This window comes from Lissotriton vulgaris, chromosome 10 (assembly GCF_964263255.1).
Source record: "Lissotriton vulgaris chromosome 10, aLisVul1.2, whole genome shotgun sequence".
In the NCBI taxonomy this organism is placed as follows: Eukaryota; Metazoa; Chordata; class Amphibia; order Caudata; family Salamandridae; genus Lissotriton; species Lissotriton vulgaris.
Window position 1 is genome coordinate 344,763,539 of NC_141698.1, and position 15,293 is coordinate 344,778,831.

General features: G+C 40.8%; 1 protein-coding gene across 1 annotated transcript in view; it reads right to left on the reverse strand.

The window, feature by feature from the left end:
• The window catches only part of KIF9 (kinesin family member 9), an 818,529-nt gene that overhangs the window by 580,107 nt on the left and 223,129 nt on the right, over positions 1-15,293 (reverse strand). Inside the window, exon 10 of the mRNA XM_086941121.1 lies at positions 4,706-4,783. Within this exon, the coding sequence (XP_086797247.1) occupies positions 4,706-4,783 (78 nt within the window). The remainder of the gene's footprint in view (positions 1-4,705; positions 4,784-15,293) is intronic.

Below are 15,293 nucleotides of genomic sequence, written 5' to 3' on the forward strand. Positions count from 1 at the left end.
TGAATACTTCTTTTTCACATCCCCTAACAAGGTAAAAACTCCAATGGGGATAAGTCCATAAAACGAAGCTACACACGTTGCACTTTTTCATGTACGCTCAGCACTTGGCACCATCTTTAAGAAACTTCTCTAACTCCTACTCTAGTGGTCTCCTAAATTTCAGACAAAAGTGTGTAGATACAAGGTCTCAGTTCCTCTTTCAAAAATGTACTTTAAAGAAACAGATATCTCAGAGTCATTTCTACACCCAAACAAAATGTCAGCTACATGGCCCACTTTTGTCTCTCTCTGTTCCTCTCCAGAGACTGCTTCAAATCTGCTTCCCAAGAATATCCCAAACCCTCATGGTCCCATGTGCCCCACCAACGTTGTGGCTTAATATGCCCTTTGTACACAATAAAACCAAGTGTTATGGCTTCATTTGGTAGGGAGATATGACCTGCTGCTTACAGCTCTTCCGGCAGTGGCAGCCAGGCATTTAGCTGCTCTAGCCCCAAGGACCAACAGGCATTAATGATGACAATTAGGTATTAGACCCATGTAGCACAGCCATGGATTAAATTATCCATTTACTAACACTATTGCTAAACTGCAGGAAAACAATATGAAATTCTGTACAGTGAGGCAATGCCTATAGCTAATCACAATACTATAGTTCCATTGACACTCCTCAACAAGTTCCAAATCTGAAGTTTGTAGAACGTTCCCATAAACAGTTAGAAAAATAAAGTTGTTGCCACCTGTGGCTCCTTAAAATACATTTGTAGCCTGTGGCACAGATACATTCATTTAATTAGAAATTTTGTTGATGTGTAAGTGGGAAAATATCCCCTTAAATCTTGCATTTTTAGATTTGAAATCTTTGCAGAAGTTCTTGTTAACCATTACAACTAACTTACTAAATTGTCAAATGTGTCATATTAAACAGAAGTAAAGAGAACACAGAGGGTGAGCCGTATTAATAGGCCCTAGCTCATCAGATACTGAAAATTAGAAAAACGATGGAAGCACAGTAAAAGTATGAATATACTACAAATAAGAATGAAAATACTTTAAAGAGATGCATGTCTAGCACCAAACCAACAAGAAGAGATGGGCAAAGGTGAACAGGCATATATTGGTGGGGAACAATCTGACATGCTCAGGCGCTCTAAAGGAACATATCACATACATGCAAAGATATTAGCGCAATAATGAACAAGCAAGAAATCTAACTAGACAGGAAGAACTGAGCCACCATTAAGCAGAGAGCAACACCAAGGGAAAATCTGGTTCAAAATTCTAGAAAACAGAGAACAAAATATGGGATTCAGGGAGGGCATATAAGGAAAGTAGGGTGGTCACCATAAAACATAATATTGACTTCACATCTGAAAAAAATATAGACCGTCAGGAAGGAAGATACATGGAAGTCACAGTGACTAGGGGAATACTAGGCATCATAGCATGTACTTTTAGGATATGGAGTACTGCAGAAGAACCAGAAAGGCACAATTAATGTACAGTTTCTTGGAACAGGTAACCAGCTTATTGCAAATGTATAGGCCTATAATATACAGATTCTTCTGTGACTGGATGGTCAATCTCTTGGGGGCTCGCACACTTTATGAAAACTGTCTCAAAGCAACTGTCTTCTGGATAAGTGAAAAATCATTCAAATCAAATACTGAGGTGCTTGTAGCGGGCAAATGTCCATCAGTATCTTCCTCTGTTTGGTGGCTAGTGGAATCTCGCACTGCCTCAGCTCCAGTTTCAGCAGTTAATTCATTTTTCAAGTCACTAGTTTTGACACCCAGTAGAGTAGGCTATGATTCTTTCTCGCCTAATGCTACTCAATCGATCTTAATCTCTTACTTTGTTTGCTTTACAGCCTTCAAAGAATTCAATATGCAGCTGTCTGTCTTCTTCTCATGCTCCCTTGATAGGCCCATATTTAAATCCCTCTGCTTCGTCTACCATTCTCGTTAGAAGTCCGTCCGGATATACCTGCGATCCAAGTCCTCTCTCTACATAACCATCATGAACCATTATGAGAGCCCACACATAGGTCAACACAATTAGTGACTGTTCCGCATGTATACTTCACTCAAACTGGAAGTCACTCTTTTTAATTCTTAGAGACTAAACTTTGGAGTGTATTTCCTGAGAGTCCACGAACACTCACTCATCATTATGTTCTAAAATGTGCTAAAACCTACCTATTATCTTTGTAAGTGAAAGTCCACTCTTCGCTTGTCATTTTACCTAGTTCTGTTTTTTTCCACAACACTCGTATAACCTTTGTGTGGTTTTGTGCTTTATAAATTATATCACATAACATATAACAATGGAAGACTGAAATCAAGGTAAAATCCAAGTTTATGTCCTTTTGTTACGGTGAGTGGTGTAAAGCCAAGTTGCTGTGACCAACATACATTATTTAACTATGGAGTATGATAATCATTTAGCAATAGCTAGGTTTTGGTAGGATTGGCCTTAAAATATTAGCTGACATCCACTGTGAGACCATTTTTAAACAAATTCCTAGTGTCGCTGGGTACTGAGATGCTTTCCCCAAAGGACAATGGGAGCACCAAAAGCATGGTTGCATATTGTTCGCAAACATGTAGAAATGGCTCCATTCCAAATGAAGAAGCTTGCCACGGTGCCTCGTGTATGCATAAACAAATGGGGCAATACCATTGACCCTGCTGGAATATCACAGTTTACCATTTTGGGTTCAGATGTAAGAGAGGAGAAAGCCACGACCGCTTGTCAGTCTATCAGAAACGACTTAAACCAATTATGGAATCTGTATGATTCTCTTATTTATTTTGCGGTAGTATACTGAAATTATAAGGTATGGGGCTATAATAAATTAGGAAGCATATTATTTAGGCCAAGAGTACAACATTTAAATCTCAGCAGAAGAGTGGTTGTTTTTACATTTTTTTCTGGATCCTAATCCCGCTTAAAGTTTTAAAGTAAACAGCAAGAAATTGGATTATAATGATTAAACTTCAATATGATTAGTACTGGAGGAGGTCATTCTAGCCTGTTTAATACCTCTTGATAGAATAATGAGTAATATTAATGACTAACCTATTCCCATCAGGTGGAATATAATTAAGTAATCAGTGTAAACAAGCATCCAAGTTATTGTTGTAATAATTCCTTTCCATTTGTCCACAGATATTTACTGATATGTTACTACCTCCTATCTCACTAGATCAAGCATTTCTGCCTTTTGTTTACAAAATTCTGGTTATTTCCTAATTATCTTTTGCAGACTTGTTCTAAAAGTGATTTCCCTTACCGCCCCAACCTGGTACCGTACAAGATTATAGTGCTATTTAGTAATATAGCATCTGCTTTCACTTGTTTAATGCAATGCCGCTCATGTTTATAAATGCTCAGCGTGTAGCCAGCAGGTCACTGAGCTCATGCTAAGTCACAGTGTGTACCAACATTCTCCTTCACATAAACGACTCATCCAACCAGGTTTGTAATTTTGATTCCGGAATTTATGAGGAGGGTACCTCACTTTTGTAGGTCCTTGAGCTGGAGTTCTAGGAGGGGCCCTCCACTGGGTGTTGCTGGTGTGGACCTAGCACTGATTTAGACTAGTTTGGCATAGCTGAAAATGTGAATGCTCATGATCTCACCTTGTGTTGCCTAATTTGCTGAGCCTGCGAGTCTCTGTGCTCTTGCCATAAACGGGTTAGCCCCTCCACAATGTAGGGTATTCAGGAGTTAAAGATCCACTGCATTTGGAAGACAGACTATCAGTCTTCCTCTCTCCAGTTCCCTTTATTCTATCACTTATCTCTCTGGGTCTGATAAAAATCAAGAAGCACTGTGCATGTTTCTACGAGACACTATTAACAAATATTTGCGGTGTATAGGTTTTGTACCACGGAATTCTGGTTGCGGTCCACCATTAGAGCTTAAATGCAACTGGAACATTTACCAAACTCACTAGGTGCATTTCCATATATGTTGTAGATGTGCTCTCAGAACATGGACCATTCATACTCCAAGGACGAGAGCTCTTTCAACAGCCTAAAGCAGCCACTATGCAGCTCCTGCTGTTTGGATCGACTTCTTATGCAATCGTTTACAATCCATACCACTTTTGGGATACTTTCCTTTCTACATATGCAATTCAATTACAACTGTTACTACACTTTACGGTGCATCTTTGTAGCCAATAGCGTTTTTCATTGATCTTGCATATTTTATTTGCTCAATTTGCTCCTTTCTCTGAGCACTTTTTTGTGTGTTTTTTTTCCATCCTGTGAATTGATACGACTGTCACTTTTTTCTCCGCAACACCATTAGGGCTCCAAATAATTCTCACTATATTCTATAAACACCCAACACCACTGGGATACATAATAACGTTATTTACGTATGTAAGTAGGTACATATATAATAGCTTCACATGCATAGAATCTGAGACTCATCCCATACTGTCAAGAAACGAACCAAGGTTCTTGTTTGGCATTAGGTGAAATATTCAAAAGCTACTGAATCTGTCAAAGATCCAACACAAGAAAAGTACATTTTAATCTTCGCCACATATTTTGCCGGAATATGCAACATGAAAAGGTTTCAGAAAAGGTATGCCTCCTGCATGACATTATTTTGCAAAGGTCATATGTCTTGATTGTTCCATGATAAACAAAGGTTATACTAACACAACAAAGTGCAAAAAGATCATTACCTCTGGGTCAAAATGTTCAACGGCAACAGACTCCGTGGGGATACACTTCATTCTGGTAGCAAAACGAAGAGTGGAGAGCTAAAAAACATAAGACAAGCTTTAATTCTGAGCTACCTATCAGTTGCTGCATCACGCTGACAAAAAAAATCTTTTACTACACTTGTTATTCTAGTTCTCGTTTATAGATAGTGAGTTCTCAGGAAAGATGCAAAAACAGGCATGTACGCCCCAAAAGATAGACGGACTAACCTCAATAAAATACGTTAATACAGAGCCAAACATACATGGATCTAAAATGAACGCAAATAATCTTTTTTATATAAACGTTTAGAATAAATACATTGAAAAGTAGCCGTGTGATGATTAGGTTAATTTACCAGGTTTCATTTTTAAAAAAATGAAAGAAAACCACAAAGACACAGAATTTAATGATGAAAAAAGGGATCTTTAAACTTTCAAGAAGCTCCAAGAGTTTTTGATATGAAATGGTTTTAGTATGCACCAACTCAAGGGCACCTAAAAATCAACAAAAACAAGTTCTGTCCAGCAAGCACTTTCACACTAGCTTGGGGACATACATATCATTCGTGCAAAGAGATGTTACGGTTTATAACCTAAAATCACTAACATTTGCAATTTAAGTTGAGCTAAGCAACCATAACACCCCCCACCAATACACCACACATGGTAACATCATTGAATTCTTCAGTGATACCACTGGTGAAGTCATCACACTGCCATTGTCAGGACTGATATTTTTCAAGGACACTTCTCCCCAGAGATCACAGGGTTCAATCTGTGTTTAAGACTTGGCCTAGGCTATGGTGCTGGCATTGACTGATCTGTGCTCTGAAAGCATTTTGGTTCTGGCCAGGCCAAGCCCAACATCCCTATCCTAACAGTTCACCATGCACAGACTTTGTCTGTGCCCGGGATAATCTGGCCTTCCTTCAGGTCCTGGTTCTACACTTAAGCCTTAAAGCACGCCTGCTTCCAAGATCCATTACACATGGTTTTCAACCATATCCAGTGGTCTCAGTGTGTAGTGTCTGTCTTTCAGTCAGGCCCTGCTCTGAATATCCTACACCAGGAGCCCACTGGGAGTGGTCTTTATTTGTGCCCATTGTTCTCTGATGCTGGGCCTGCCTTCAATAATGCCCTGTAGTTAGAAAATATTTCTTCAGAGCCCATCTGGGGTCTGTTCTTAACTACGCCCAGAAGACTCTGTGGACAGGTGGTCAGGCCTGCGCTCAGCACCTCTGCCCTATGTCTTCAGTGATGTCATCAGTTACGTGAATGGTGATGTGATAATATGAACTCATCAAGTATGTCTTTGATGTCACTTTGTATGTCATCTGTGACATCGATTGTGAGGGCAAAAGCAGAGCAGGGGTGTTTATGACTGTGTAGATCACAGTAACTGGCAAATTTCACTGTTTTTTTAAGTGTTGGGTTGTTACAGTAACATATATTTTAGAAGAATTTCTATGATTTCTTATTTAAAAAAAATGCATAATTTTCTTGTCTGAGTAAAGAACACATGTTTTTATTTAATTTCTAATGATTGACTTTGACTTATTGACTTTGGCCGTGCACAGTAGGTTTGTGGGCGCAGTGTGTGACCTATGGTGAACAACTGAGCCCATAATCGGCATCCCTGGAATCCACTGCACAGGGCCTTCTGTCATGCAGACAGAATTCCAGTTACAGGAAACGGCCTCCACCCCATTTCCTGCCCTGCAACTAGTCCCTGTGCTCTCAGAACCCAATGTGCTTGGCCTTTGGCCTAATACAAAAGCTACAGATGAAGGGGTGGTCTTCTGCCATACTCTGGGCTCTGTCTAGTGCCCCCAAAACTGGCAACACATGGCCATGGGATGTACAATGAGTGCTTTGGTGCAGGACATGGCTTTTGCTATACCGTGACCACAGAACCCTCTATGCGCAAACGTTGCCAATGCACAGCAGGCCTTAAACACAGGGAGTGACCTTGAACCATACTCTCTGTCCTATTGCGTGACCCAAGATTGCTCTATTCCTAGTCTTGTAACACCACAATCCATCAGCACAGTAGCCACTCTGGGACTTTGTGCCACTCTGTGTATCTCACGCCATAGCCCCAGGATTCATTTTCCACGCCCTAGGTTGGCATTCAGCTAGACCTTCCACCCTGTCCCGTGCCTCACAACCCATAGTGTTGGCCATATACAGTATGATTTGTGAATAGTGTGATAATTTAGGCCATAACCTGTGCCCATTAACGTCTAAGAACTTGTTATGCACGCTCCTTGACCAAGCACATTAGATTCTGAGCTCAGGATGATACCATTTGTCACACCATGCACCCGTGGCTTCAGCACCGGTTGCATACTGCTTTTGGCTGTGGCCAGTGGGCTTGATAAGAAAATCATAGCCCTCGGAGGCACCCTACCCCCAGTCCCCCAGCTAAGAGAACCTAACACCCGGGTGGCACGGACCCTCCCATTCAATATGAACGGAGGGTCCGGACACAGGGCCTGAACTTTGACCTATTACCGCATTCAGCACCATGCTTCCTCAGCAGCTTTATTGATGTCGTTCACAGTGCCAGTGGAGATGATCTTTTGTGATGCCACCAGTAATGTTTTATAACTTGCCTGCATAAGCCGACAACTACATGGGCATGGTGACCTCAACAACTATATGGGTATGTTGAACTCCCACGAGGTCCATAGAGTTATACTATGTACCTGAAAAATGCATATTTCATTGGCAATCTCAAAATGTACATACTTCCCTGTTAAATAGTGACAATAAGTATACCAGAGATTTGAAGTGAAAATGTCCAATCATATAAGTCAGTATATGTTGGCGGATGGAGTAGTTGTATTGTTGGTTGTTGAGGGCTTGTTCTGTTTTGTGATGCTCTGTTGTGTTATTTTTGTGATCTTGTGTAGTTATGGCATTGGGTTGTGCTATAGTGTGGTGCTTTAATGTTGAGTTGGTGTGCTGTTTTGTTGTGCTATTGTATTGCTGTACTGTTGTATCTGTGTGGTCTTCCATTGTTCCTGTGGTATTTTGTTATCTTGCGTTATGATATCATGTTAAAGTTGGGCTCAGTGGTGATGATATTTTGTTTGGTGCCTTGTTTTTGTTGTGTTCTATTGTATTGTAGCAGTATTTCTGGGTAGTTGCGCTGTGGTGTTGTGATGTGTTGTTTGTATTGTGATGTCATGTGCATTTGGTGTGTTGTATTGTATTGTGCTGTGTTGTGTTATATTGTGTTGCGTTACTTTATTCTGTGTTGTGGTTTTGCAGTTTTTGAACACAGGCACATTGATTGGGATGCAAAGTGTTTCTTTTTTGTATATCTTAATTGTATAGATTGCTAAACAGTTTTCAAACCATTTCAAGAAAGCAAATTAAAACAAAATATGAATCATTTTGCTTTTAAGCCAACTTTGACTGAATTATGTTAACCAATTTTTGGTGTAGCAACCAGCTACAATTCCTATGAGGCTTAGGCCCCAACTATAAGTTTGGTAGAAAAGTATTCCTGCCTAATTTTAAGCAGATAGGTGTTACCAGAACCGGATTTACCGGTAGCAGAACACCCAGGCATGATTTTACCAGCCTCAGACGAGCAGCCTAGCCCCAGCCGCTGGGTCCCATACTACCCACTTCCTTGAAATGAGGGAGCACAGAACATTCCTCCTGCCAGCCTACAGATGCCCGGCCGCTCTCCTTTCCCACCACTTCCTGACCCACAACAATCCCTCTACTTCCAATTCCATCTGCTCCGAGCGGGTTGTAGAGGTACATTTATTTGTGGGCAGAATGGGAGACAAGGTGCAGATTTGGACACAGTAAATCCAGGTCCACGTGTTATTCCCCGTTATGGGGTCAATTACTTCTGATATCTGGGTTTATATGAAGTGATGCCCACCGGAATTATTTTTTCTAGCAGTACTGAACTACCCCCACATATTAATCCGTCCGTCTTGCAAAAAACTCTTTTTGGTTTGGTTCACCCCATTTATAACCAGTGGCGGCTGTTAGGGAATGGGGGTTGAAAAATATAAAATAATATCACACTTACCTTTTCCGCTGCCTCTCCTCGTTTCCAATTCACTTCTCTTCTCTGCAATGCAGCGTTGTGATTGGTCGGAGTGTCGTGGAACAGCGCTCAGATTGGGACAGGGAGCCTGTGCTTATTCACCTCCAGGCTGTGCATCACAGCCTGGTGGGCAATATGCAAAGCGCATATGAATGTATGGCCGGGCCAAGACTGCTGGCCAAGCAATCATGCACACTTAAGTGTGCCCAAACCACTAATCCTCCATGAGCCTCCAGCCCCGAACCACCCTAACCCAGCCCCGCAGTAATGAAAAATAAAATGATAATGACGTTAAGATCGTTTTATTTTTCTCTTTTTCTAAGAGCAGTGGGGCGACGGAGGGGCCACCACTGAATATAACCTTGCCAGACCCACTTGACCAAAAAGCATGCAATTTGAAAAGAAGCATGCCCGATACCTTTTATTCAAATTTCATGCACAACTTCACTGAGGGAGTATAAATATATAGAAATCTGTTTTACATTACTGCCTATGGCCCAGTCATGATAATGAAATGGGGAGACTGAGAGAATGCGTTATCTGTTAAAACCATTGTGATTTTTGCGGTACACTGTCAAAATATCGAGTTAGAAATATCGATGTACCAAAATATTGTGTCAATAATATCAAAGGTGCAGAATATCGAAGACAAGAATATCGTTGGCCAGAATATCGACCCTAGGGTAGGTAATATCGAAATACTTAATATTGATGTAAGTAATATCGAAGTTAGTAATATCGATAGCATATATATCGATGTTACTAATTTCGATTACACTAATATCGATATTTGTATTATTTCTGTTGTTTTTTTATTATGTATGTGTTATATGTTTTACTTAAGTAATTAAAATTAAGTAATTAAAATAAGTACTATTATATGTGTATTATATATATATATATTAATACATTTATTTATAAGTTACTTATATGTTTTAGTACCGGAGCGGGTTGTGGGTTTATAGGGGAATAGGGTGGGAAGTAATTTAATTATGTTAAATTGATTAATAATTAGTAGTTAATATTAATTAATTATAAATAATTGGTAATTAAATTTAATTAATTGGTTAATCATTTTAATTAATTGATTAATTGATCAATATGTTTTATAGCGGGTTGTGGGTTTATAGGGGAATAGGGTGGGAAGTAATTTAACTATGTTAAATTGATTAATAATTAGTAGTTAATATTAATTAATAATAAATAATTGATAATTAAATTTAATTAATTGGTTAATCATTTTAATTAATTGATTAATTGATAAATATGTTTTATAGCGGGTTGTGGGTTTATAGGGGAATAGGGTGGGAAGTTATTTAATGATGTATAATTAATTATTCATTAGTAGGAATTATAAATTAAATTTAAATAATTGGTAATTATTTTTAATTAATTGGTAATTAATTTTAATTGATTGGTAAATAATTTTAAGTAATTCATAAATAGATAAATGTGTTCTGTTGTGGGTAGTGGGTTTATAGGGGAATATGGTGGAAGTAATGTAAATGTAATAAAGTAATATTTTTTTTAAATGATTGTTTTGTAAATAATATAATTGTTAAATAATTAGTAATTGGTAATTAAATATAAAAAAATGGTATTTTTAAATATTTATGTTTGCTTAAATATATTTAGGTAATCATGTTTTTTATAATTATGTATAGGTATTGTATATGGTTTCAATTTTTTCAATACTTTATATCATTATTTAAATAAAAAGATTTTATTTATAAGTATGTTATTTTAACCCCTACGCTATCAAACATTTTCCCTACTGTTGCATTCTCTGGAGTTGGAATAGTAATTGTTACCCCTACACTATCCAACACTTTCCCTACTGTTGTACTCTCTGGAGTGGGAATAGTAATTGTTACCCCTATGCTATCCAACGCTTTCCCTACTGTTGCACTCTCTGGAGTGGGAATAGTAATTTTTACCCCTATGCTATCCAACGCTTTCCCTACTGTTGCACTCTCTGGAGTGGGAATAGTAATTTTTACTCCTTCGCTATCCAATGCTTTCCCTACTGTTGCACTCTCTGGAGTTGGAATAGTAATTTTTACCCCTACACTATCCAATGCTTTCCCTACTGTTGCACTCTCTGGAGTGGGAATAGTAATTTTGACCACTACGCTATCCAACGCTTTCCCTACTGTTGCACTCTCTGGAGTGGGAATAGTAATTTTTACCCCTAGGCTATCCAATGCTTTCCCTACTTTTGCACTCTCTGGAGTGGGAATAGTAATTTTTACTCCTACGCTATCCAAAGCTTTCCCTACAGTTGCACTCTCTGGAGTGGGAATAGTCATTTTTACCCCTACGCTATCCAACATTTTATATAATTAATTGTAAAAATATTAAAAGTATATTTAATTTTTTATGTTTTGTACATTTTATTTATGTTATTGTTTTATGTTTGTAAATGTTTTAGTAAATTAGAATATATTTTAATAATTTATAAGTTAGTAAAATAATTATTACAACATATTGTTCAGAACATATATATTATATATTTACAGTATATATTTAATTAATATATTATTATTATATATGTATTATTTATTAAGTTTAAACATTATTAGATACTTATAACTATGTATATTATATTTATTAGTGTTATTTAATTTATTTTACAATTATATTTTAAAAGAAAAAAACGATATTTTTAACATCGATATTTTTAACATCTATATTATTTTTTCGATATTTTTGTACTTACCATGTTGTAGATAGGGTGTCGATATTCTTGCCCTCGATATTTTAGACTCAATATTTCTGTAGGTCGATATTTTGGAGGTCGAAATTTTGTCAGTGATTCGATTTTTGCACTGTAGATTTGAGATGACAGGCAGAATGGGTTTCTAACATCTACTTAAAACAAAAGATACTTAAAAATGAAGCAGGCCTGCCATTAGGTATGCAGTAACAGATGTGGACCTGACAACCTTAGAAAATGGGTGAGTCTGTGGTAACTTAACCTATGCTCTCAGGAGAGGGTGGAGGATATAAGGAGGGCCCCTGAATCCCTACAATGTGTGGATATATGGAGGGTCCTTGACTCCAATGACAATGTGTTATTGAACAAGGATTTTTGTACATTTTATAGCACAGCACTTAACCCTCAATAGGCAGCCAACCTTACACTACGCAGGGCCTTCAGTCGTGCACAGCGGGGATTTGGCCGGAGGGCCTATGGCCAGGCCCTGCGGCCAACTCTACACATGCATCTAACCCCACATTGTGCAAGGGCCGTGCAATGTGGGGGGTTGGCCACAAGCCCAATTCTCCCATAAAGCCCAAACCCCACACTGCAAACAGCCTTCGGCGGTGCGTGACAGAGGGTTGGCCACACGACCGGTCCCAAGGGACTCCATCCCCAAGGTCATATATATTTTAAAGGGGAGGGGGGCTGCGTGGCCCCCATCCCCAAGCCGCATTAGTTCCAGAGTACCCAATCTCCAGAGCCGATATATATTTTAAAGGGGGGCACGTGTCCCCCTCTCCCCGAGCTTCATTATTTTCTGGGGAACCCATCACCCGAGACTTGTTAGGCCCTCGGGAGCCCATTCCCCAGGGCCGTTTACCCCTCCCCCCCACCCAAAACCGTTATTGGTCCCAGGGACCCCATCTCCCGGGGCCCGCATTTCTTAAAGGTGGGTGCCCTGGTGCCCACCCAGGACACCCACCATATACTTGCTGGAGGCCCCGGAGTAGCACTGTCGCCCTAGCCGACTCCCCACATGCAGTGGGAGCTAGCATTTGTCCTGCCCGCAGGGAACAGCTACTAATGCTGCTCTCTCCGGGCGGGAACAATATTATGATATGTTTCTCTGCCTGCATCAGTGTGGGCAGGGATACAGATCAAAAGTCTGCTCCCAGCAAGCAGTAGAATTTTCAAAGCTCCTGCAGGGTGGGAGCAGACTTTGGAGTTTTTAAAATGCTTCCGCCAAGCAGGTGCAAACCGAGGTTTTCTGGCCCATGCCAGTGCAGGCAGCGAAATCGCTATGTCCCGGGGTTGGGCTCTCAGGGACATAGCTAGTGAGTCGGTCCCGGGGGATGGGAGATTGGTCAGGGAGGCAGGCTGCGTGGCCCACCTCTCTTTTCAAGTTTAGCGGCCCACAGGAATGGGGTCCACATGGCCATTACAGGCTATGGGGGGCCTACGCCTTCAAAAATACATTTGGCCTCAGGGAATGGGGCCAAATGTGGCCCTTGAAGAGGTACAGTGTGCCCCCATCCCCTCAAATTGATGTGCGGCCATGGGATATGGTTTCCCCAAAGCCACAAATGGCCTGGAAAGCGTACGGAGTGCCCCCTCCACCTGAAAATAACATCGACCCGGGATATAAGGTCCTCAGGGCCGCAATAGTCCGGGAGGGTCATGTGCTCCCTCCCCCTAAATATGATGTCAGGCCCCCTAGGAATAAGAACCCCAAAACTAAATTCCTCTTCCCCCCTGGACCCAAGCTGGTTCCCAACTTTTTTGGCCCTCGGTGGGGTCCTCCTCTGGGACCCCACCACTAGGCCAAGGGGGTCAGGATATCCCTACCCTGCCTCTTTATGTATTTTTAAAACTTTTTGTAGGACTTTGACTCAGTCTCAAGTCCTAAGATGGCTGCCACCACTTCCTGGTTGAGGGGGAGGAGGCCAGTCATATCTCAGTTTGAGATCTGATGCGATCCCTAGATATACATATTTCCTGAGCATTAATTGTTCAAAAACAACTGAATGGATTTATACCAAAACACAAAAGCACTCTTTCTGGGCTAAGATCTACCTTTCTGCCAAATTTGGTGTACATCTGTTACGTGGTTTAGGCTGTAACTGTGTCTAAAGTTTCTATGGAAAAAAGGAATGGGGAAACAGCAGTTTGGGACCTCTCCTTTTTCTAGGCATATTTATATATATGTATGTATATTTCCTACTGGCGTTGGCCAGTAAGTAATTATAGTTATGACCATGTTTCTATAGAAAAAGAGTGTATTGACTCGCCTATAACTTTGACGCCGTTTGATGAACCTTCACGTAATTTGCCAAAACAAGTGCCATAGTGCATCTTGCTGTGCATGGAACATTTCGGGATTATCAGTGAAGCAGGGGCCGATAAAAGAGGGGGGGGGGGGGAATAAAATTTCTCATGTTATTTCCCATAGGAGCTTTGAACATGACTACAGCACGAATCGCTGGACGACATTACACCAAATTTAGCAGTAAGGTAGATTTCGGTGTAAATCCATTCAGTAGTTGTTGAAAAATTTAAATCCATTCAGTAGTTGTTGAAAAATTTAAGGGAATGCAAATAAGGATATCTGGGTGGAGTCTAAGCACAGACCTCATGGTGAGATCTGACTGGCTGCCAACACTTCAACCAGGAAGTGTTGGAAGCCATCTTGGGACTCTGCTTCAGCCAAGTCCCACAAAAAACATTTAAATAAAAGAAAAGAGGGCAGTCTAGGAATATGCTGACCCATGGGTGTGGTGGTGGGGTCCCCATGTGACCTCAACAGGGCAAATAAAATCACTTTTGAAAAAATAAATTGCCTGAAAAAGTACCGGAGCCACAAATCCCTGGCAAAATGTTTTTTAAAAGCAAGCTCTTGTTCTGAATACACCCACCAGCTAGGCCAGGAACCGGGTATTTTTTTTTTTAAAAAAAGAGGGGTGACACAGGCTTCTCTCCTTTCAACTCATTGAGCCCCGGGGACCACCACCTCACTTTATTGATAAAAAGGAGGGGGCACATGGGGCCCCCCTCTATGGGCACTAAAAGCACTGGGGGCCACCACCTTTCTGTGGCTAAAGAAAGATTAACAGAGGCCGTGTGGCCAGCGGGATTGCTCAGACCTTGTCTGAGGCCCGCCCATTTTCTCAATCTCTCTGCAAATGCGCCTCCTGTCACACTACTGGTTGGGGGATGAAGTCCCCTTGGCTGTTGAGGGTCGTTGAGGGCCAAGTGCCCTATTGTTGCCACAAGTAAGTCCCCCACAGCGGGACTGCTCAGACCTCACCGGAGGCTGTTATGTTATGTTAAAAATATTTCTTAAGCGCACTTACACCAGGTGGTTTCATGGCGCTGAGATAAGAGGAGCCGAGACGTAGGGTACTTATTGATATGCTTGAGAAAATAAAAGAGTTTTTAGGAGAGTTCTGAATTTGGTGTAGCATGTGGCCAGTCTTAGCTCGTTAGGGAGGGAGTTCCAGAAACGGGGGGCTAAGAAAGAAAATCTCAGACCTCCATGCTTTTTCCGTCTGAAGGTGGGAATGGTGAGCAACTGAAGATGGGAGGAACGGAGCTCGCGGTACGGGGTGTAGCGTTGAATCCGGGAAGAGATGAAGGCAGGGGATTGGTCGGCGAGAGCTTTAAAGATGGTGCAGCCAAGTTTGAAGAGACAGCGTTTGGCTACAGGTAGCCAATGCAAGCTCTTCATTAGGGGACTAACGTGTTGGTGTCTGGGTTGGTGAAAGATGAGCCTAGCTGCCTGATTTTGTACG